Source organism: Equus caballus, chromosome 6, assembly GCF_041296265.1.
Source record: "Equus caballus isolate H_3958 breed thoroughbred chromosome 6, TB-T2T, whole genome shotgun sequence".
Taxonomy (NCBI): Eukaryota; Metazoa; Chordata; class Mammalia; order Perissodactyla; family Equidae; genus Equus; species Equus caballus.
In genome coordinates this window covers 69,285,151-69,308,147 of record NC_091689.1, presented here as the reverse complement: position 1 = coordinate 69,308,147, position 22,997 = coordinate 69,285,151, and the positions used below count along the sequence as shown (strand labels likewise).

Below are 22,997 nucleotides of genomic sequence, written 5' to 3'. Positions count from 1 at the left end.
GCAGCTTTTAAAATATAAAATGGCCATATCCTAAAAAAATGTTATCAAGTTACAAATTTAGCTATTGTACTAAAGCATCACATATTGTGCCAGAAATTTCATTAGCTTGAGGCAAGATTCGGAAGAGAAAAACGTGCTCTTGGCAGCTACAATGACATGGCTGAGAGAATCTAGATCACAGCCAGTGTTCCTGGGTTCAGATCCTGGCTTGTCACTCATTACCCATGTGTTTTGGACAAGTTACTCAACCTCTCTGTGATTCACTTGCCCCATCAGTAAAATGGGATGATATAACAATAGGAACCACTTCAATAGAGTTGTTATAAGGATTTAGCAAGTTAATCCATGTAAAGAACTGAGCACAGTGTCTGGCACATTGTCTGGCAATCCACAGATGTTGAATTATTTGCACTTTAAAGTATGGGCTTAATCTCTACTAAGGTCAGTAATCCATCTTGTAACACCAATCTTCTGCATTCCACCTGAAGGGGTCTATCTTCTGTGACAACTCTTTTTCACCTATACACTAATTCCGGTTAGGAATACTGGTGTAATTGCATTGTATGCTTTATAAATATTACAGTAACTTCTGACTTATCTTACTAACAATTGAAAGTATTCAGTAGTATTAAAAGTTTCATTATCCTATTTTATGATTTCATCAATGTGGATTTTAGTTTAATTTAGTACAAAGTAAGTGGTCAAAAAATACAGTACAAATAAACCTATTTAAGCAATCTTCTAGTATGTTAGACTGATAGGCTGGAGATAGAAAAATGAAATGCAAACTTCTTTACTAAATATTGGCTGAAGTACTACAGTAACCTACCTGTTCTCATTAAGCTCTCACCAAAATGAAGCTAGTCAAGGCAACCCAAGGATTCTTTCCCCCCTTTGTCTATTACTCACCCTGTAGGATTATCTCCTAATTTGGTTAAGATTAACTCCTAATTTGGTTCTTTGATTTGGGTGGTATTTTTTCTTTATACTTTAAAAAAATTATTTAAAGCTGCTTACCATCAAAGATACAAATAGAATAAGACTGATTAAAATGTTTTAAAATGAGAAGCACTATATGAAAATTCTAGGTTAGTTTTTACAGTAAAACATACTGCTACAGCTTCTTAACAACCAAAGCAGAAATAAAAATATACTGCAATTGCTACCGCAGGATTCATATGTCAACAGAAAGAATTTTCACGGCAATAAATTCAGAGAGGTATTTATCTAATGTTTCTTTAACCTAAGGATATGGATCTATATAAGAAGTGATATCTTCAACAATATTTTTATGGAGGATGCAGAAAATTAGTAATGATAGTTTATGTTTATTATGTATTTACTGTCTACTAAAATAATCTTTTACAAATACCATGAATATAATTCTAAAACTTTTAGTGGAGCTGAGACTAGAATATTGATTTTCAAATATCTAATTGAGAAATTTTCCCATCTTTTCCACTATACTATCCTATACCTATCATATATGGAACAGAATTTGACCTTAGAATTACACACACACATACATTTGCACACAAAAATGCACGAACATATGTGTAAAGCTTCCATAATACACACACTACATATACACACATACATCTCTGCCAGTACCAACAATCCTACTGAAATAAGAGATGCGTCCATTCAGTAAATAAAAATGATTCCATCAATTAAATTATTAAATTCTCGCAGCATCTGTCAAGCTGATGATTTGCTACATTTTGCGTTGGTTATCCTTGTCTATTTCTCATGGTCCCTCAGGTCATGAATTTTTATTTCATGATTTCTCTTCCAAACACTATGCATCAGTCAATGCCCAGGGTACAAAAATAAATAAATAAAATTGAGCCGACAATAAAAACAAATCTGGGATTTCAATTTAACACCAGCCATCAAAGCTACGTATCAATATACCAAAAAATAGAATTTGTTCCTTTTCTCCTTTTAGAAATGTACTCAGCTCTAAATGCTAAAAAAATTTTTTTTTTTTGGAAGATCAGCCCTGAGCTAACATCTGCTGACAATCCTCCTCTTTTTTGCTGAGCAAGACTGGCCCTGAGCTCACATCCGTGCCCATCTTCCTCTATTTTATATGTGGGACGCCTACCACAGCATGGGTTGATGAGTGGTGCCATGTCTGCACCCAGGATCTGAACCTGTGGACCCTGGGCCGCCGAAGTGGAACGTGTGAATTTAATTGCTGCGCCACCGGGCCGGCCCCTAAAAATAATTTTATTAGGTACATTAAAACATGAGGCCTAGATGAAAAACAGCAGGCCTCTGGGGTGTAGTAATATCATTCGCTTTCAGCCCATCAGAAAGAACATCAACAAACACATTGTTGACACACTTAGAAAATCAGGAAACTGACAACCTGTTCTTTTTTTCTATTAGTTATCTGAAAAACCTGAATGAATACACTCATAGGCTAAATTGCCTTAAGTTATTTTAGATTTAAAAAATTTGGATGTAACAAGTTATTCTCTTAGTGCAAATCAACTACTGAAAATGCATAGAAACCGAAGGATTACTTCCAAGTAACTCATTCAGCAATTCCCCAAATTGTGAGCCTACGATACTCCCTTCCCCAACTTTGGGCCAGCCAAAAAGTCTAAATTAGTGGTTCTTCAAGTGTGGTCTCCAGAGCAGCAGCCACAGCATCAGCTGCTGCGAACTTGTTAGAAACACAAATTCTTGGGTTCCACCGAGACCTACTGAATCAGAATCTCTGGGGGCGGGGTTTGATGAGTTCTCTAGGTGATTCTGACGCTCACTAAAATTTGAGAACTGATCTGAATGAAGGGCTCCTCAAATTTTTTTTCCTTTGCTGCCTCAGTTCATTCCTAAGTCACATCCTCATTCTTAATTATCAACTCCTGCTGCTTTATCATAAATCTAGTCATTGAAAATTACACTCAAGCATGGTGGGTGTAAGTAAGGCTGCTCCGTCAATCACTACTGTCTTGTCTCAACAGAAAAACATCTGTGGATTCTCTGCCCTTTCCTCAACCTTCACTGTTCTTTCCACAGCTGCAGCTGCTGCACACAGTGGGGATGTGCAGCTTTCCAAAGATCCATCCAATTGGCAATTAAGACTGCTCGACCCATCGGTCCCAGTTATTCTCCACTAACCACTTGTATGTGTATGCCCATGCACCTCATGTTGCCCATGTCACAGCCTCTCTGCCAATTTGCCATGTGAACCTGCTGCTGGTGGCTGCTGAGCTTCCCCCTGTGGATGTTTGGGGCCTTGCTTAATCGAGGATGGTGGCCCATGGTACTATATGACCTTGGGTCCACTCTGCAATGGATGCCTGTCTCACAGAGAAGCCTGGGCTTGGAAGGCAATTCCTTAGGAGGAGGAGGGTCTGGTATTCCAAAGGTTAAGCTGGTGATGGTCAAAACCTAGCACGTAACGGATGCATCAAATAAAGAACCAGAGAGCAGCTTGGTTTTTAACAGTCATTTGCATTGGAGGGAAATGAGGCAGGGCATCCTGAAAACTGTCTCCTGGTCTTCTTGGTACCCAACACTGACTTCCACTTGGTTGGCTCCTTTTCCTGTCTCCAAAAGTCACATTGCTGTATTTGGGCATGTCTGAAGACCATGAGCTAGGTAGAGCAGAAACCTTACTGTCCATATGCATTTAGTTCATCATAATATGGACTTGTGTAAATGTAAATAACTGATTAAATTCTAATAAGTTTTTGACAACTTATATCTCATAATAATGAAACTCTATTTGTAACATGTCACTAATTTCAAGTGGATTACTTCTGTTACATTTCACAATGCTGAACAAATCTTTCATTCTACCTTTTTCTATTACTAAAACGCTCAATTAATAAGCCCCCTTGGTAGTGGACCTGGCACGTGATGCCGCTATGGGAAAGCTGAAGAGAAATAGTGAGTCCAGCAGAGACCCAGGGACTGAAGAAGCCTCCCTGGCCTAATTTGCACCAGCTATAATTTGCTGCCTTCTCTACAACCAGAAAAATAGTTTATGGTTCTACATTATGAGACTCTCAGACCCTTCAGAACACTCCCCTGGGGGCTCATTCCCCAGTGAGAAGAGTCCTGAACCAACACTACTGTCATTTTGAATTAGTGCTGGCACGGAGCATCACAGCCAACCATTCTTCTCCACGTTGGATTAAAACAGGTAAAGTGGGAGGAAGTGCTAAGGTCACTATATTTTTTAAACACCTTTGCAGAAAAAGCAAGGCCAATTCCCAAGTACTCAATAAATAAAGACTAATTCTTAACAAACAATAAAAGAGAGGAAAGCTTATCTCAGAACAAGCTGTTATTTCACTAAAAAAGCAGAAAAATTGCTAGCATCGGTATTATGTGCTTCTTCTTTAATACAGCTCCTCTCATTAAAGAGGAGGTTTTATTCTTTTCCCCTAGAGAGAACTTGATCTTCCTTCTCACTCCCACAAATCTCTCGCAGGAAACGTGTTTGCTTTTTGTTTACCTCCTTCAGATCCTGCACGACGGCCGTGAGCCTCTCATTTTCTGCCTGGACGTTGGTGACCACAGCCCGGCTCTGTTTCAGTTCGTTCTGCATCTCCAAGATCTTCCCCAGATAGTAAGCTTCCTTTGAGGCTGACTCCTGCAGAAGTGTTTCCTCCCGAGTCTCCCCATCCTCCGCGACTTTCCGGTGGATGGAGAAGGACTGCCCAAAAGCCTGCAGAGTATTTGAAAAGAAAGAAGAGCGCACAATGAAACGCACCACAGCACTCCAAACAGACTTAGGAAAATGTTTTGTTTCACGTTGTTTGTGAGAAAAACTATTCTGCAAGACCTCTCGAAGCCAAAAGCACATATTTTATGGAACAGTCCAGCAGCTCTCAATGATGCTTGAAATAATTCAAATTCTACTAATAAGGAGAAAGAAATTTTTAAAATATCTTACTAAAAATATATACAATGGGGTTGAAGAAAACTTGAAAACCATTGCTGCTTCTTTACGTAACCATGATTCAGACAAATCTTATTAAGGAATAGACAGTTCAGTGGTAATGAGCTCATCAAAATTCATGTTGTCATTTTCATTCTACAAAGAAAACCTCCAAAATATTTTTCAAGAAAGAAAATAATAGTTTCACTAGTTTTTTAATACATTAGCAGTAAGGATGATCAATTATGAACAGTACTCTTAAGAGAGAAAAATCACCAAACAGCATTCAAGTTGTCTGGTACCACAAAACACCTTAAAATGTAGCCACTCTATAAGAAAACCTATATGTATCTACCTATTTTTGCTAAGATAAATACAGAAGAATAAACCCAAAACTAATGAAATAGGTTACCTACCAATTGGTTACCTACCTACCAAGGGGGTGGAAAGATTGGGGGAATGAAATGCGATACAGGGGATGAGGGGGGAGTGACATTTTTCTGCATATGCCTTTTCATATAGTTCTGATTCTTAGAACTACGTTAATGTTTCACATAGCTTGTAAATAAATATTAATTAAAATCAACCTCTACATGTTGGGGGAACCCAAATGGAACACAAACAGATGAACTCAGCTATATTACAAATGAACAACAGAACCACACTAAAAGGGATAGAGAAGAAAAGATGTAACCTGAGTACTTTTGGAAATCAGTATTTTTGCTATATATTGTAAAGCCAAAGATGAAAAGAACTGTACCCAAACACTATAGTCTCGTTAGTGAATTTGTTTCTTACAGAGATTATGGGATCACAATTCTGAAACTTCTTTACAAGCATCCTAGAGTGGAGCAAACAAGCAAACACATTATGGATAATGAAAGCCAGGTTTCTCACTGTTGGAGAAAGGAGTTACAAATAAGGAAAAGGATAAGTCTAGAAAGAAACTAGTGGGGTTGGGTTGTAACTAGAAGTATCGGGATGAACTTATAGTTTTTAATAGATAAGTACAGATAGATAGATATAGATAGATGAAATAGATAGATTAGAGACACAGAGAGGCATTTATGTGTGTTTATACATTCACATATTTCCTAACTCTGTCAGCCGAGAGGTCCCAGAGGCAATGACATACCAGTAACAATGAGCATACCTAGCACCCAAATTTTGTTTTGAAATATCAATCTCCAATTAAAAGAGCTGGAGCTCTTGGGAGAAATGACCATTTCTAGGGATGGAGCAAAATGAACTTGGTACATTTTGTGGTGCCAAAGATTAACTAACAAAATGCTTTGAACAAATAATGGGGAATATGTCAAAGGATGCAAGTTTACCTAAGGGACTCCCAGTGGCCAAATCTGGGATAATTTGGTCAACAAAATAATTATAATAATCAATCATAATCTGCAAAATGAAATTAATATTCATGAGTCCACATTGATATAAACACTGAATAAATGGGGAGGAAGGAACAGCTCCTCCAGTGGAATTAATAAATGTAGAATGAATGATGGAAATAAAAGATGTCAGCATTTGGCAAACACCAAGTAATAACTGTTGCAGGCAAGAATTATCAATGGAATATAAAATTAGTGGGCAAGAAGTATGATGAGAAGCACAATATTTGCATAGTCTTAAAGCATCTCCTCCCCAGATACTTATTAATGCCAATGGGAAAATAGTGACTGCAGTGGAGAAACCTGGCGGACCTTAACTAAGTGACCAAAAGTGAGATGAACAGCAATGAGACATATCGACATCCTGTACCCTCACATAGACTGAGAAGGGTGTAGCATCTCTTCTGTGGTATTCTTGCCCAAAATGCACAAGTTAATTCTAATCATAACCAAACACCAGACAAACCTAACCTGGGGGACATTCTACAAAATTATTAGTCAGGACTCTCCAAGAGTATTAAGATCATAAAAGACAAAGACTACTTCAGAGGAGATATGACAACTAAACGGGGATCCTGGATCCCAAAAAAGATATTAGGAGGACAGTTGGCAAAATTGGAATAAATTCTTTAGATTGGTTAATAACATTGTATCAATGTCAATTGCTTGTTTCCATAATTGCACTATGGTAACCTACGATGGTAACATTTGAGGAAGCTGCAGAAAGGGTAAATGAAATCCAGTGTAGTATTTTCTAACTTTTTTTTAAGTCTCAAGTTATTTTAAAATAAAAAGTTAAATAAATAAATGTAGTCGCTGCCCTAAAGGAGTTGATCTGATAAAATATGGGCACGTTGAGCTATGGAAGAACACGGACACAACACCAAAGAGCTATTATACTCAATTAGAAATAATTGTGGTTTTATGATGTATTTGTGATATTATTATATTCTGAAATTGAAAATGTCATAACGTGATGCTTGTGGACTATGTATAGCCCATGAAGGGATAAAGCTGGAAGTAACCTGTAAAACTCTGTTTCACATTTGTTACAAACCTGAAGGCAGAAAAAGTATGTATTACTTATTATGAGGGACAGTGTAAAAGTTAGGAGACAGCACAATTTTGTGACTTTAAAGACAATCTGGTATTCTTCTCCAAATTACACTCACAGAAACAAAAATTTTTTAAAATAATAACCTGAAAGCCCATGTCTCAATAAACTATCTTTCTTAGAATTTCGACATTGATTAAAATGAAAAGATGGTTCCTAAGCATCAACTAAGAGAGAAATATTCCAATATCAATATTCTGTACAGAGTAGAATATGCCGGTGTTGGGCTTGTTCAGTCTCTGGACAGAAAGAAATTCTTATTTGAATAGTCAGGTCTCTACAAGTGGCAATAAGCATATAGACTCATGACTAGATGAAAAATTATATTTGGAAGTGATATTAACTTTGCTTTTCCATCAGTAATGGTCAGATTCTGTGAGGTCAACTCTGAATTCATCACCCATTTAAAAGCCTTTGGAGGGAAGAGGTCTGGCAGCACGTCTCCCCTCAGAGACCTGGTGAATTCTTCAGCAGACCCTCCCCTTGCAAAGGACCCCTGACTATATAGTCAAGAATTAGCAAAATTAAAATTAACGCAAACTGTGTGTCAAGCACCTCAGTTAGCTTTTTTCCCACAACTACTTTCCCACTTCTATGTAACAGAAAACTGTCACTGGGTCATTTTCTTTACTCTGTGTGAGTAAAATCAATAGACTCAGGCACTTTACGGCTCTCACATTATTCTCAGTACATAGGCAATGCTCTCTTGGTGGCAAAAACAACCCCTAAGGTCTTAACAGGAAGTGAACTGATGTAAAGATTTAAAAATTGTATTCCAGATCCAGCACCAGGAGAAATAAGAAAACTCAGCTATATACATAAAATAGATTTTCAAAAACGAACCAAGAATTGAAGTTGCAAATAGAAAAATTTTGATGAATCTTTAATTCGTATTTATTGCAACTTAGAAACCTGAGATGAACATATGGGTTTCCAAAATTAGTCATTGTTTTTATGAAGAACTTGGCCCTTCACTGGACCTGATTTGAAAACCAATGAAAGTATACAAGGTTATCCAAGGACATTAACCATGGTGTTTTTTACTTGAAATCGAAAAAGAATACCAATCCTGCACAGACTTAGAGATGCCCCATCATCCGCATTTGCAAATCCACTGAGAACTGATACTACTTAGAAAATATCTGCATTATAGAAAGGGACGGTGAAAGAAAAACACTTCTACTTTACCTAATTTCTAATTGTCAGTAACTGGAATTGGGCATGACAGCCAACTGACATCTATCATTTGGCTAATTGTGAAACTTGATCGACCAGACCTGTCTGGCCCTGCCAGGTAGCTCCCTCCTCCATGACCATTCTAAGTATATGCTGACAAAGCTGGGCCCCAGAGAAGAAAAACAATCTTTTTCAAGGCTCCTGAAGCTGCATCCTTGGCAGAAATCACAAAACTATCTTCGATGTCTAGTTATAGGCAAACCTAGGGTAGTCGTGCTTCTAGTTATATCTCGTTCAGACGGCAAATTCCTTGTAGACACTGCGATCATTTCTTGGATAATTTTTATTTGAAATTGAGGTAAACTGACATTTCTATACAATTTTAGAATGTGTTATGATTTCTCACCATGTGTATGTATAGCTATAATTGCACAATATTACTTTTAATATATTCCATTGCAATGTATCACAGTTGCTTCAAATTATACACCAGCATAAGTCCAATTAGCTATATAATAAGTACTTCGTTTTCTCCTGCTTCTCACATGACTTCTTAATCCAAAGAAAACTGATATTTTATACTTTCATGTTCACAACAATATGTTATCTGTTAAGCAGAATTTTCATACTGATTAACCTTCATACTATGAAAGATAAAAACACAAAAGTTTGGCTAGAATTATTTAATAATATCACATTCTCTTAAAAATGTGTGTCCTTGATTACAGAATTTTCATTCTTTCATCTTAAAAGTTGTGGCAGAAAAGTGTACTAGGTTACCCAAGGATATGAGACAAAATATTTTTTATTTGAAACTGGAAGATAATACTAAAATTCATTCCTTCATTTGTTCATTCACTCAGCAAGTATTTACAGAAAACTCTATCAGGTACTGCGTTAGGCAGTGAGGATGCAGCAATGTTCTAGAAAAAAAATCTCTGCTATCGGGAGCACACATTCTAGCAGAACATAAACAAATAAATCAATAAGTGTGTGGCATAAAGCTGGAAAAGTTCTAAAAGGAAAATGAAAGGCAGGGCTAGAGCGTAAAATAGAACTTTCTGCAATGACGTATCTGTGTTGTCCAATATGATAACTACTAGCCACGTGTGGCTACTGAGATCTTGAAATGTGGCTACTGTGACCAAAGAATTGCATTTTTAATTTTCTGTAACTTAATCAACTTTAATTGTCACACATGGCTAGTGGCTACCATGTTGGACAGTGCAGGAATAGAGAGAAAGGCAGGTGTGGCGGAGAAAGGGAGCCTGATTTAGAGAGGACGGTAAGAGAAGGGGGTGACCTTTGAGCAGAGACGGGAACAAGGGAGGGAGGGAGACAGAACCTGGCCTTTCCCCAGAGAAGCAAGCCTCAATTGAAGTGTTGCTAAGCAAGAATTACAGCATTGCCATGGCGCCTCTTTAAAGACTATCAGTGGCAGTTCCTTAAAGTCATTAGTATAGCACTTTAAGATTTGAGGGCTCCAGGGCAGATGGTTTAACTCCAGGAGAGAAAAAGCTTGTCAACCGGCCTGTCACTGTAAGCAATCCTCCCCAATGAACTACTTTACCTTCTTTGAACCTATAATAAAAATTATTTGACCAATTATGTTCCTCTGTTGCCCCAGCTGCCAGGAAATCCATCATTTAATGCTCTGTGGCAATTAACTAAAATACCTGAAGTTTCTGGTACAACCATCTCCTGTTTTCTATATATCGCCTTGAGTTTTTCTTGCACTTATTCCATTGTATGGGTTTCTTTTATTTTAACGTACTTCAAATACTTTTTCAGTAGAAAGGATATGAGTTATAATTCCACAAAACAGTTTAAACGATGTTTAGTTTAATTGTCATTTGTTTTAAATTAAGTCTTAAGGAAAGTCTATGTTAAAGAACGGAGTCTGAGAGTTTAAGCGGACTTAATGTTCCATTAAGGATTCATTCTCATCCCACGGAAAACAGTGAGCCCGAGGGACCTCATGAAGCACTCAAAAAAACAGGAATAAACTAGATAAACTGGTTAAAACTGGCTAAGAAACGTTTCTCAAACCACTTGTTCCAGGAGCAAAGTGTCTTAGATGGTAAGATCTAATTAGAAAAGAAGGGATCATTGGAGGTGAGACAGTCCAAAAGTACTCAGCTGGAAGAAATCGGTTTCCATGACTCATAGCTCAAAAGTTATTAGGAATCATAGGGTTTCCTTGACAAAATCAAGCCTGATCCTTGAAAGGGCTCACATACTCATAAGAGGCAAAAAAGGTCAAGAGTGTGGGCTCCTGAATTGAGCCAACACTGCCACTTACTAATTGTATGACACTGAGCAAGTTACTTAACATTCCATGCCTCAGTTTACTCATCTGTTAAATGGGATAATAATCATTTCTATCTCATAGTGTTGTTGTGAGGCTTAAAAGGCAAAATTTATGAATGACTTGCAACAGTTCTTGGTACAAATATTGTAACTGCTCAATAATTATTGGCTATGATTAGCAGAAAGAAGATGAGCTTTGGAATCAACTGCATTTGGGTTTAAATCTGCCTCCTCTGAAATTTCTGGCAAGGTTTTGAATTTCTATGTCTCCGTTGCCACAATCTATCACATATCCTTAACTGATTTCAACATCATATTACATGTAAAATGAGAATAATAACGTCGACCTTAAAGGTAAGAATAGCCTAGCCCTAAACAGTCAGGATATCAGATATGATATAAAATCTACCACCTGGGGCACAGTAAACGCTTATTCAGTATCAGTATCCACTCTCTCCTCTCCTGCCCTTTGGAAATCTTGGATCTGACACCGGCAGATTGGTGCTTCCTCTGGTGTAAGGGTTTTCCTCAGACTTGTGCTGACTCAGGACAAGTACACCCCTCTATGGAGAACAGCTCCCTACACATTTCTGAAACACCAAACCTCTTACCAGAAAGAGAGCTCTGACGTATGTTTGTTCTCATTAAGTCATTAAAAAGGTAAAAAGACAGAAAGTTCTCAAGGCATGTTCTAAGGCTTATTTTATTCCTTCTATCTTCTTTTAGTGGGAATTTTCAACTCAACTTCCTCCATCTTTTCTGGCTGTTAACCTAACTCCCTACTCAAGTATAAATTCAATCCATCTGGGAAACACAGGATATCGTAATACCAATTTTTGATTCTCATTATGCATTCCGTAAGCCATTTTTTATTTATCATAAAAAAGAAAAATATGCATTTTTAACGTGATGAGACTATAGTCTTTTTTTAAACAATCTATCACATATTCTTAACTGATTTAATCATTATGTTAATGTGGCTTCAAGGCATCATTCTAACAAATAATATACCATATTTTATATACTTTTTTTTTAAAGATTGGCACCTGAGCTAACAACTTGCCAATCTTTTTTTTTTCCTGCTTTCTCTCCCCAAATCCCCACAGTGCATAGTTGTATATTTTAGTTGTGGGTCCTTCTAGTGGCTGCATGTGGGCTACCACCTCAGCATGGCCTGATGAGCAGTGCCATGTCTGTGGCCAGGATTCGAACAGGTGAAGCCCTGGGTCACCGAAGGGGAGTGTGCAAACTCAACCACTCGGCCACGGGGCCGGCCCTTATATACTTCTCAACTAAATATTCTATGATAACTTGGTTTAATGCCCCAATTTTTATAAACATAATGCCTAATAACCTATCATTCAAATATATATTTACTTAAAGCCTAGATTTTTTTCTGTCCTTGATAGTTCGTAATTGGTACCTTTTGTCTTGCTTAACTCCCTTTTTAACTATTTAGAGATTTTTCTAAATTTTGTTGTGCTATCTTGAATATACACAAAAGGAAATTTATTAAAAAATTTATACACACAAAAAAACATCAAAATGAATTTCTGTAGTTTAGGAAATACCCAATGATTCAGTCTCAAAAGCTTGCCTGCCCTTCCTTGGTCCTATTTCCTTCCTTGTTCTCCTGCTCCTTCCCCAGGGAAGCACTATCCTAAATTTTGTATTTACCACTTTCTTGCTTTTTAAAAATAGTTTACCATATATGTATGTATTTCTAAATAATATATCATTTAATCTTGTTAGTTTTTAAAATTCGTATAATGGAATACATTCTTTTGCAATTTGCTTTAAGTCAACTTTAAATTCCTACAATTTAACCATTTTGATTAATATAGGTATAGTTCAACTATTTTCATTGCTATAATGTAGCCTCCTGAATAAATAGAAACTTCTTTTTCTTCTTCTTCTTCTTCTTCTTCCCAAAGCCCCCCTGGAACATAGTTGTATATTCTAGTTGTGAGTGCCTCTGGTTGTGGCATGTGTGATGCCACCTCAGCATGGCCTGATGAGCGGTGCCATGTCCGTGCCCAGGACCAACTTAACCACTTGGCCACGGCGCCGGCCCCTAGATATTTCATTTTAATAACCCATTCTTCCGTCAATGGATGATTGGATGGCTTTTTGCTATTACAAACAATGTAGTTATATACATTCTTGTGCATATCTCTTGGGCTGGTATTTCTCATAATACATTCGGTGAAAAAATAGTTTTATTTCCAATCCTTGGTGAACTGATGCTTTTGTAAAATACTATAAGAATTAATTACTATAAGTATATGCCTACCATATGATCCAGCTGTTCCACTCCTAGGTATTTATTTACCCAAGATAAATAAAAGCATGTCTCCACATAAATATTAGTACACAAATGTTCACAGCAGCTTCATTTGTAATTGCCAAAAACTGAAAATAACTGAAATGTCCAAGAGGGGAATGGATAAATAAATTGTGGTACATCCATACAATGGAATACTACTTAGCAATAAAAAGGAACGAACTACTGATACAAGCGACAACATGGTTGAACTGCAAAATAATTATGCTGAATAAAAGAAGCCAGAAAAAGAGTACATACTGTAAGATTCCATTTATATGAATGTCTAGAGAATGCAAACTTATCTATAGTGATAGAAAGCAGATAAGTGCTTGTCCTGGGCAGAGGGTGGAGGTAGGGGTGAAGAAGGGGTGTGGAAGGACAAAAGGGAGGATTACAAAGGGACACAAAAATATCTTAGGGACTGATGAATATGTTCATTACATTGGTTGTGGTGATGACTTCACAAATGCATGCATCTATCAAAATTCATCAAATTGTACACTAAATACATGCAGTTTGTTGTATGTCAATTATATCTTAAAGCTGAATAAATAATAAATTACTAGAAAAGTATGAGAATAAAAAACCCAAAATATAAGCCCAGTTATTTTTAAAGACTTTTAATTTTTTTAGAGCAGTTTTAGCAAGAGCAAAGTTGACAGGAAGGCACAGAGATTTCCCATATACTTCCTGCCCCCACACAAGCATCACCTCCCCCACTAGAGAGGCACGTTTCTAAATCGATGAACCCACATTGACTATCATTATCATTCAAAGTCCATAGTTTACGTTAGGGTTCACTCTTGGTGTGGCACATTCTGTGGGCTAGACATACATATAATGCCACCATTATAGTATCATACAGGGTGGTTTCCCTGCTGTAAAAACCCTCTGTGCTCTGCCTATCCATTACTCCCTTCCCCTTAACCCCTGCCAACCACTGATCTTTTCACCGTCTCTACGGTGTTACCTTTTCCAGAATATCATATAGTTGGGTTCATACAGTATGTAGCCTTCTCAGATTGATTTCTTTCACTTAGTAATATGCATTTAAGGGTCTTCCATGTCTTTTCATGGCTTGAGAGCTCATTTCTTCCTAGCGCTGAATAACATTCCATTATCTGGATGTACCACGGTTAATCTGTCCATTCACCTACTGAAGGACATCTTGGTTGCTTCCAAATTTTGGCAACTATGAACAATGCTGCTGTAAACATCCATGTGCAGGTTCTTCCTTGGACATAAATTTTCAACTCCTTTGGGTAAACACGGAGGAGTACGATTACTGAATTGTACAGTAAGAGTACTATTCGTGGGAAACCATCACGCGGTCTTCCAAAGTGGCAGCACCATTTTGCATTCCCATCAGTGATGAATGAGAATTCATGTTGCTCCACATCCTCACCAGTATCCAATTTTTCACTACTAAATTTAACAGACAAAACATTCTTTTTTTTTGAGGAAGATTAGCCTTGAGCTAACATCTGCTGCCAATCCTCCTCTTTTTGCTGAGGAAGACTGGCCCTGAGCTAACATCCGTGCCCACCTTCCTCTACTTTATATGTGGGACGCCTACCACAGCATGGTGTGCCAAGCGGTGCCATGTGTGCACCCGGGATCCGAACTGGCGAATCCCGAGCCACCAAAGCGGAATGTGTGCCACTTAACCGCTACGCCACTTAACCGCTGCGCCACCGGCTGGCCCCTAACAGACAAAAAATTACGTTTTTTTTTTTTTTTTTTTTTAAAGATTTTATTTTTCCTTTTTCTCCCCAAAGCCCCCCGGTACATAGTTGTATATTCTTCGTTGTGGGTCTTTCTAGTTGTGGCATGTGGGATGCTGCCTCAGCGTGGTCTGATGAGCAGTGCCATGTCCGCGCCCAGGATTGGAACCAACGAAACACTGGGCCTCCTGCAGCGGAGCGCAGGAACTTAACCACTCAGCCACGGGGCCAGCCCCCAAAAAATTACGTTTTAATAAATTTAACCAGACTGAGAGTAACATAAGGGAAAGAAAGGATTACAAAAAGTACCATTACTCGGGGCCGGCCGGCGGTGCAGCAATTAAGTTTGCACATTCCTCTTCCACGGAAGATGGGCACGGATGTTAGCTCAGGGCCAGTCTTCCTCAGCGAAAAGAGGAGGATTGGCAGAGGTTAGCTCATGGCTAATCTTCCTCAAAAAAAAAAATTCCATTATTCACTGAAAGCGTGATTAATATATTAATATAAACTACATTTATCTTGATGCAGACCTGTAGGGAACAATTTGCAAACCTGTGATGGTCTGCGATATACTTTGAACAGTATTACCATAAGTCACACGTGCAAGAGTTCCTCTAGCAGTGGTTCTCAGCCCTAGTGGCCCATTAGAATCACCTGGGAATCCTTTTAAAAACAGACACACAGGGGCCGGCCTGGTGGTGTAGTGGTTAAGTTCCCATGCTCCGCTAGGGCAGCCCAGAGTTTGTGGGTTTGGACCTACACACTGCTCAGCAAACCACACTGTAGCAGCATCCACATATAAAATAGAGGGATACTGGCACAGATTTTAGCTCAGCAACAATCTTCCTCAAGCAAAAAGAGGAAGATTGGCAACAGATGTTCACTCATGGCTAATCTTTCTCACCAAAAAAAAAACCAGACACAAAGACTCCATCTCTAAATACTCTGAGTTAACTGATTTGGAACAGAGATTCCCAAACACTCTCAGTTCAAGGTATACTCAGTGTCTCAATAATTTTTGCATGGCACCCCTAGGACAAAAGAAATACCAAACAATTCCATTTACTAAATAGTTAGGTCCAAACAACTTACTAAGTCTTTATGTCCTAACAACACAGTAGCTATTTGAAAAACTAGTGCACACAAATTGAAAGAAAAATAAAAATATTTTAATTTCCTTCTTAAATAGCCACAATTACTTACTAATGGGATGTGTGCACCTCTTGGGCACTGCACAACTTCTCAAACCCTGAAATCAGATTGGACCCCACTAGCCTCATTTCCTGTTCCACACTGATTTTCTTTTTTTCCTTTCTTTTGTGAGGAAGATTGGCCCCAAGCGAACATCTGTGCCAATCTTCCTCTATTTATATGTGGGATGCCACCAAAGCATGGCTTGATGAACAGTGCTAGGTCTGCACCTGGGATCCAAACCTGCTGACCCTGGACTGCTGAAGCATGTGAACTTAACCACTACATGAAGCACGTGAACTGAATGACTACGCCACCAGGCTGGCCCCTCCACATTGATTTTCATGTGGTATTTGCTTTTTATTAGAGCGACCACAGAAAATCTAGCTTTGCAAAACACTGCACAATAAAAAAGAATGTAGCAAGTCTAAAATTGAAACTGTGAACGAACTATCTTGAGCTAGCAGTGCACAGAGTATCCAACAGATGCCAAGTATCACTGTGTTCCCCCAGAATATGTAAAATGTCCACCTCTGCGGGTTGGTGGTGGTGCCCCCGGGCATCTACGCACACAATCTGGTGACCATAGATCTGGGGTAAGGCCCAGCCTAAGTATTTCCGACATGCGCATTTTGAGATTCGAAAGTAAGGAAGGGTTGAGAACCACTGCTCTAGGGCGTGGCCCAGGAGCTGAATGGCCAGGTTGTAGATTACACACAGCTCAGCACCTCCTGACAAGCCGGCAGAGCTCTCCCCAGTGGCTGCCACCAGCACTGCCTAAGAGTTCCTGCTGCTCCACACCCTTGCTGTGGACGTTAACGTTTTTGCCACCCTGGGAAGTGTGATATAATATCACCTGGTGGTTTTAATTTGCATTTCCCTGATTACTAAGGAAGGAGAGGACTTTCATATTTTTATTGACCATTCACATTTCTACTTCTGCGTAATTTCTATTCAAGGCTTTTTTCTATTTTTCTACAGAATGCTTTTTTTCCATTTTATTAATTTGTCAATTAGATGCATGGCAAATACCTCCCCCTAGTATGTACGGCTTGTTTTTTTCACTCATTTCACAGTGTCTTTTGATGAAATAGGGTCTCATTTTCTAAAGGACAGGTTCCTGTTTCCTTATTATTTGCCGTTATACATAAGGCAAGTATTTCCTCCCAGTTTGTGGCTCCCCCACCCCAACTCTTTTAGTGATGAAGTAATGTCCTTGATTTTAAGGTAGTCCAGTGACCAATCCCTTGTTTTCTGGCTAGCACCTTGTGCTTCTCATTAAGAGCCTTCCTTCCTCCAAGATCATAAGGCTATTTTACATTTTCTTCCAAAAGTTTAAACCTTTTGCCTTTTTACATTTAAGTCCCTTAATCCACCTGAAATTGATTTTTGTGTATGGAATGATGTACAGATCTATTTTAATTATTTTCTATATGAACAATCAATTTCCCTAGCACCATTTAATGAACTGCCCCTCCTCTGCACTTATGTCGAGTGCCAAGTCAGCCATAAATCATGTTGACATAACTGTGCCTGCTTCTAGGCCATGCCATAAGGCTCCACTGATGTTCACGAGGTATTAGAGTAAGGAGTAGTTCCCCTGAGAAAGATGGGGTACCTTGCATTATCTAAACCTTATTCATTAAGTTATTTAAACTTTGAAATATCTGTGTTAAACTGGATGTCATTACTAAACATACTAAAGCCAATCTATTAAATGAAAATGCCATACTTTGTAGAAAAGGAGCAAATCCATATGGATTTTGAAATTTATTCAGTGAATATATATAAAGCAGGGGTTTTTTTCCTTTATGTAAGATATGTAATTATTAAAGAAAATATAGGTAATACCAAAAAGCAGAAAAAGAAAAAAAAGTTACCCATTGTACCACCTTTCCTCCCCCACTCCCACAATTTAGGCAAGTTCAGGACTTCCAAATCTTTGCTCACCATTGCCCACTAGGCCCCCTGAGGTCTTTTTTTTTTTTTTAATAGACTTTTTAATTTATTTTTTTGAGGAAGAGTAGCCCTGAGCTAACATCTGTCGCCAGTCATCCTCTTTTGCTGAGGAAGACTGGCCCTGAGCTAACATCTGTACCCATCTTCGTCTGCTTTATATGTGGGATGCCTACCACAGCATGGCTTTTGCCAAGCAGTGCCATGTCTACACCCAGGAACCGAAGCGGCGAATCCTAGGCTGCCAAAGTGGAACATGTACACTTAACTGCTGCGCCACCAGGCCAGCCCCACCCCTGAGGTCTTGAACACTTGTTCTTACTCATCAGGGTTTGGGCCTCACACTAGGATCTGGTCTTCTACCCTCGTGTACCCGGCTCAACCAAAAGACTCCATCTGCCCAGGCTGGCAGCCACCCATGCTCCTCCCCCTTGGTCCTCCCAGGGTTCCTGGGTTTTCTTTTTATTGGTAGGGTGATGCATGTCATAAGAAATCTTGAGCTCAAAAGTGTTGGACAACCACTGTCCCCTAATTGTTGTATATGGTCAATCTCATTGCTGGTGGTTCACTTCGGCCTCCTTTGGATGAGTTAGAAGCTAGTCTCCTATTATTACAGCCACCAAGCAAATTACAGAGACTTTAAAATCAGCACAAGTAAAAATATATGTGCTCAGCAAGCATTCCCAAAAAAGACTGCTTGCTTAGCAGAATATGTCTGTCCAGAAGCAAAATTCAAATGCATACATTTTATGAGTATTATAACCAGAAAGAAATTCTTCAACTTTTTTATAATTCAGTTTTTTGACCAAAATATGCATAAAATATAGGTAAAATGTTTTTTCTGGGTCTTAGCCAATGACTGCCTTTGTCATTAACATGCAGATAAAAGGAAATTACTTCTTAAGTCATTATAAGCTATATTCTGGGTCCCCAGGTATAAAAATAATAAACTTCATATTCCTTTTCCCAATTAAAAATCAAACCTATCTCCAGTAAAAAAAAAAACTGGTTAACTTTCCCTCCCTTCCCTTTCATCATCCATCCTTCTAGAACAAACATTCATTGAGTGCCTGTGCATTTAGGTACCAAATCTCTGGACAGTCAAGACCTCATTATACTGTATAAAGAAATCTGATGGTTTTATTTATATGTAGGTTTTGTATAAAAACAAGTCTATTCCTTTAAAGGACAACTTGTGAAGCCTTTCAGCCAATTCAGCTCAAGAAAATGAGCTGAAATCAGTTTAGGCAGAGTGACCTCACCACAACCCCCCTAGATAAGAGGGATCCCCCGAGGAAATTATTCCGGTCCAGGGCTCAGAAAAGGAAAGCCTTGTTTCAGAAGAAAGAGCTATAGAACGGAGGTTTGCATTCAGGAAAAAGGTTATTCCCTCCTACTCCAGGAGAATAAATACAGTAGGCTTTTTGAAAACCGAAGAAGTAATGAGGAAACATTCTTGATTTTGCAGTTATTAACAAAACGCAGTATTGACACAGAGTTATCAAAATAACCTGGATTTTCTTAAAATTTGACTGCGACTAGGATGTAAGAAAATAGATCAGTGACTTTTATTACTAATCAGATAAGAAGAAAAATGTTTCTGGGACAGATTGTTTCCTTGGCTCTGTACATGGGCACTAATGTTCTTATTGGTCAACAAAGTGAATGAACCACATGTTTTGAGTGTGTCTTCTCGTCCTCATGTAAAGTAACATGATCTTTCACCTGAATTTTTAAAAATTGCCTCAGCCTAAAAAACATTGTTTATAATAACAAATCACAGTATTCCCTATTTTGCATATGAGGTTCAGTAATCTGCCAAAGTCGCCGGCTGGTAAGTGGCATGGCCGGGATTCAAAGCCCAGTGGCCTGACCCCAGAGCCCGTGCATCAACTGTTCCATACTGTGCACAACAGAACGGTGGCAAGAAATTAGAAATGAGGAAACTAATAAGAATCGTTAACCAGATAATATGAAACTTTCGCTGCAAACTGATAGGAAGTTAGGAAATGCTAAAGCAGTTTAAGTAGAGAAAGATACAAGCTTGTTCAGGCTAAACGAGAGTGAAACCATCATCTAGTTATCTCTGTCCTAGTCTGCTACTGTGGACGGGACTATGAGTTGCCCACACAATATCTACTCTTCCCTCTTCCTTAGTAGAAATGTTGATGTCATTTAGGGTGCAATATCCCCAGCTTAAAGACTACTTTTCCTAACCTCCTTGGCTTCTAGGGGTATTCAAGGAAATGCAAGCAGAAGTTAAGTAGATGGAAGCCAGGGAAGCTCCTTCAAAGGGGGTTGATTCAGTTGAGACATATGCACTTTTGCCATCCCACTTTCTTTCAGCTTGGAATGCAAACATGATGGCTGGAGCACTGGGAGCATCTTGTGACCATGAGGAGACTACTGCCATGTAAGCCATACTAAGGATGGCAGAAAAGGTGAGAAGGAGCCTGGGCTCCTTGTGACCATGGAATTGTCATACTAGCCCTGAACTACTTATGTCTGGACTTCTTTTATATTTAAGCCACTCCTATTTGAGTTTTCTATAAAATATGGCTGAATCTTAATCCTAAATGATATAGTGTCTTACATAATTTTTAAACTTTGAATTATCCTCAATACTTTCCTAGCAAAGCTTTACAAGAACTCTTAATAAAATTTGTTCTAATTCATAATAACTTCCTTTCTGCCTTGCATTTATTCCTCCCTGCAATTCATCTCTACTAGCCTCAAATTCACGTCTATACGAAGACATGAATTTCTCTCAGTCCTACCAAGGAGCATAGTAATCTTGACCTTTCATGGAGTTCACAGCATATACTGTTAACAGAAAAAACTGGAAGATCAATAAAGGTGGAAATAAGAAATAGATGCAAAAGTCAGTAGTTCAGCCTGCCATGTCAAAGGGAAAAAAGATCTTGGGAAATCAAAGTTAAGAACCTTGTCTAGAATCACAGGTCCAGTAATTGATGAAACCAGGGCTTGAACCTAAAGGCTCCTCTGTGATGCTGGTCTTAAAGAAAACCACTGATAGGGGCAGGCTCGGTGGTGCAGTGGTTAAGTGTGCACGTTCCGATTCAGCAGCCCAGGGTTTGCAGGTTTGGATCCTGGATGCAGACATGGCACCGCTTGGCAAGCCATGCTGTGGTAGGCGTCCCACATATAAAGTAGAGGACGATGGGCAGGGATGTTAGCTCAGGGCCAGTCTTCCTCAGCAAAAAGAGGAGGATTGCAGATGTTAGCTCATGGCTAATCTTCCTCAAAAAAAGAAAAAGAAAACCACTGATAGTGAACTGGCAAGAAGGCAGTGGAGGAGCTTCCAGTTGAGGGTGACAGGTTTAGCAAAGGCCTTGGAGGGAAGAGGTAGACATTTCTTATTTCAGACCATCAGAAGCCATATGAGCAGGGGGCTATTTTAAGAAAAGCAGATCTTGGTGCAGCACAAAGAACTCAAGGGGAGTGTGACATAATGAAATAAGTAGGCTTAGAGGTGCATCTCAGCCGCCAGCGTGGGGAGGATGGGGTGGGGAAACACCAGCAGGAGCAGCCAGCTAAGAAGCAGGGTATTCAGACCGCCCTGTCAAGGAACACAGTTGCTGTTTTTTATTATCAAGTAACGCAACATTCATCTCTGACCCTGACTATAGAGGACTTTAAGGCTCCTCATTTTTTTCAGTATTTTTGGAGCATTTATCAAGATATATTACTCCTATAATCATCCCTTCCCCAAAATGAATTACAAAGTCTGTGGGAACTTTAAGGATATTTGGTCCTTTCCCCAAAATCATCATAATAAAGCACTGAAAAAAAAAAAAAAGAAATATGATGCACGCTTGTTACTCAGAGATTTGTGTTAGCGTGTCACTCACAGCCAGATGACACAGGTGAAGGCCAGTCACAACACCTGGAACCTGAAGACACTAGGATTATAAATCGTAACCCATGCTGGGTGAAGCCCTTTCCCGTCTTACTTAGGGCTGATCTGTATCTCGTCATCATAAAAGCGTCCTAACTAGTTTGTAACCAGTTACCTTGGGACATCCAGACTTCAGAAGGTTAATCCTAGCTCTTGGGGAACACAGTCATTAAGCTTGAAGCCAAACCTACTAACTGGCTGTCAAGGAAGCTGTCTTCAGCCTTCTATATGTAAAATCCTTGGTAAAGAGCTTAAATTCCTTTGTCAGTAAGTAAATACTAAGATTTGTGGTTTCCTTCTTTAGGCCTGATTGTAATAACTTGATAAGCATAAACAGATTCTTTTCTTCAAACCAATACAAATATGAATTTTTCTTCCATAGGCCCCAACACTTCCACCTCAACCCCTATCCCCATCAATGCCTTTAATTTTTAGGGAGAAATGAGAGAAGTGGAATTTGAGATGCAGACATCAAAGATATAAGTAAAATCTCAGGAAGGAGAAGATGCTTTGCTTTGAATGACAGATGGCTTTTCCTGAGACAAGTAAGTGTGGATGGTAAACTCATGTCTAGTCACACATGGTTGGCCTGCTGGATGTTATTTAACCCTCAACCCATCTCACACCTCTCTTTGATTTTATGCCTCACATCTCTGGTCTGCCATTATATCCAGTAGCAAGAGGGCAGGGGTGGGGAGGAGGGGGAAAGAGGAGAGGAGGATGGGAAAGAGAACACAACAGGCTGGCCAACGGTGGGGTGAGGCTCAGAGGCTGTCTGTTTGCACATTATCTGGTAATTTCTCTTAACTGAAAATCAAAGTGTCTTTTCAGTCCGCATCAACTGTCCCCATATCAATATGGCTATGTCAAAGCAGCAGAACGTAAATGTCACGGGACTCTTTCTCAGGGTTATTCCTTCTTAAAGGCACCTTCTAAGTTCTAACTCCACATCGGCAACAAGCTGCTCTCAGAATCCGTGAT

At 39.0% G+C, this 22,997-nt stretch overlaps 1 protein-coding gene across 8 annotated transcripts in view; it reads right to left on the bottom strand.

Annotated features, from left to right (window-relative positions):
• The window catches only part of BICD1 (BICD cargo adaptor 1), a 211,399-nt gene that overhangs the window by 121,134 nt on the left and 67,268 nt on the right, over positions 1–22,997 (bottom strand). For all 8 annotated transcript variants that reach the window (XR_011440022.1, XR_011440023.1, XM_014740687.3 and 5 more), the window contains exon 2: positions 4,478–4,690. Coding sequence is in view for 6 of the 8 variants with exons in the window: in XM_014740687.3 (XP_014596173.1) it covers positions 4,478–4,690 (213 nt within the window). In the remaining 2 variants the exon portion in view is untranslated. The remainder of the gene's footprint in view (positions 1–4,477; positions 4,691–22,997) is intronic.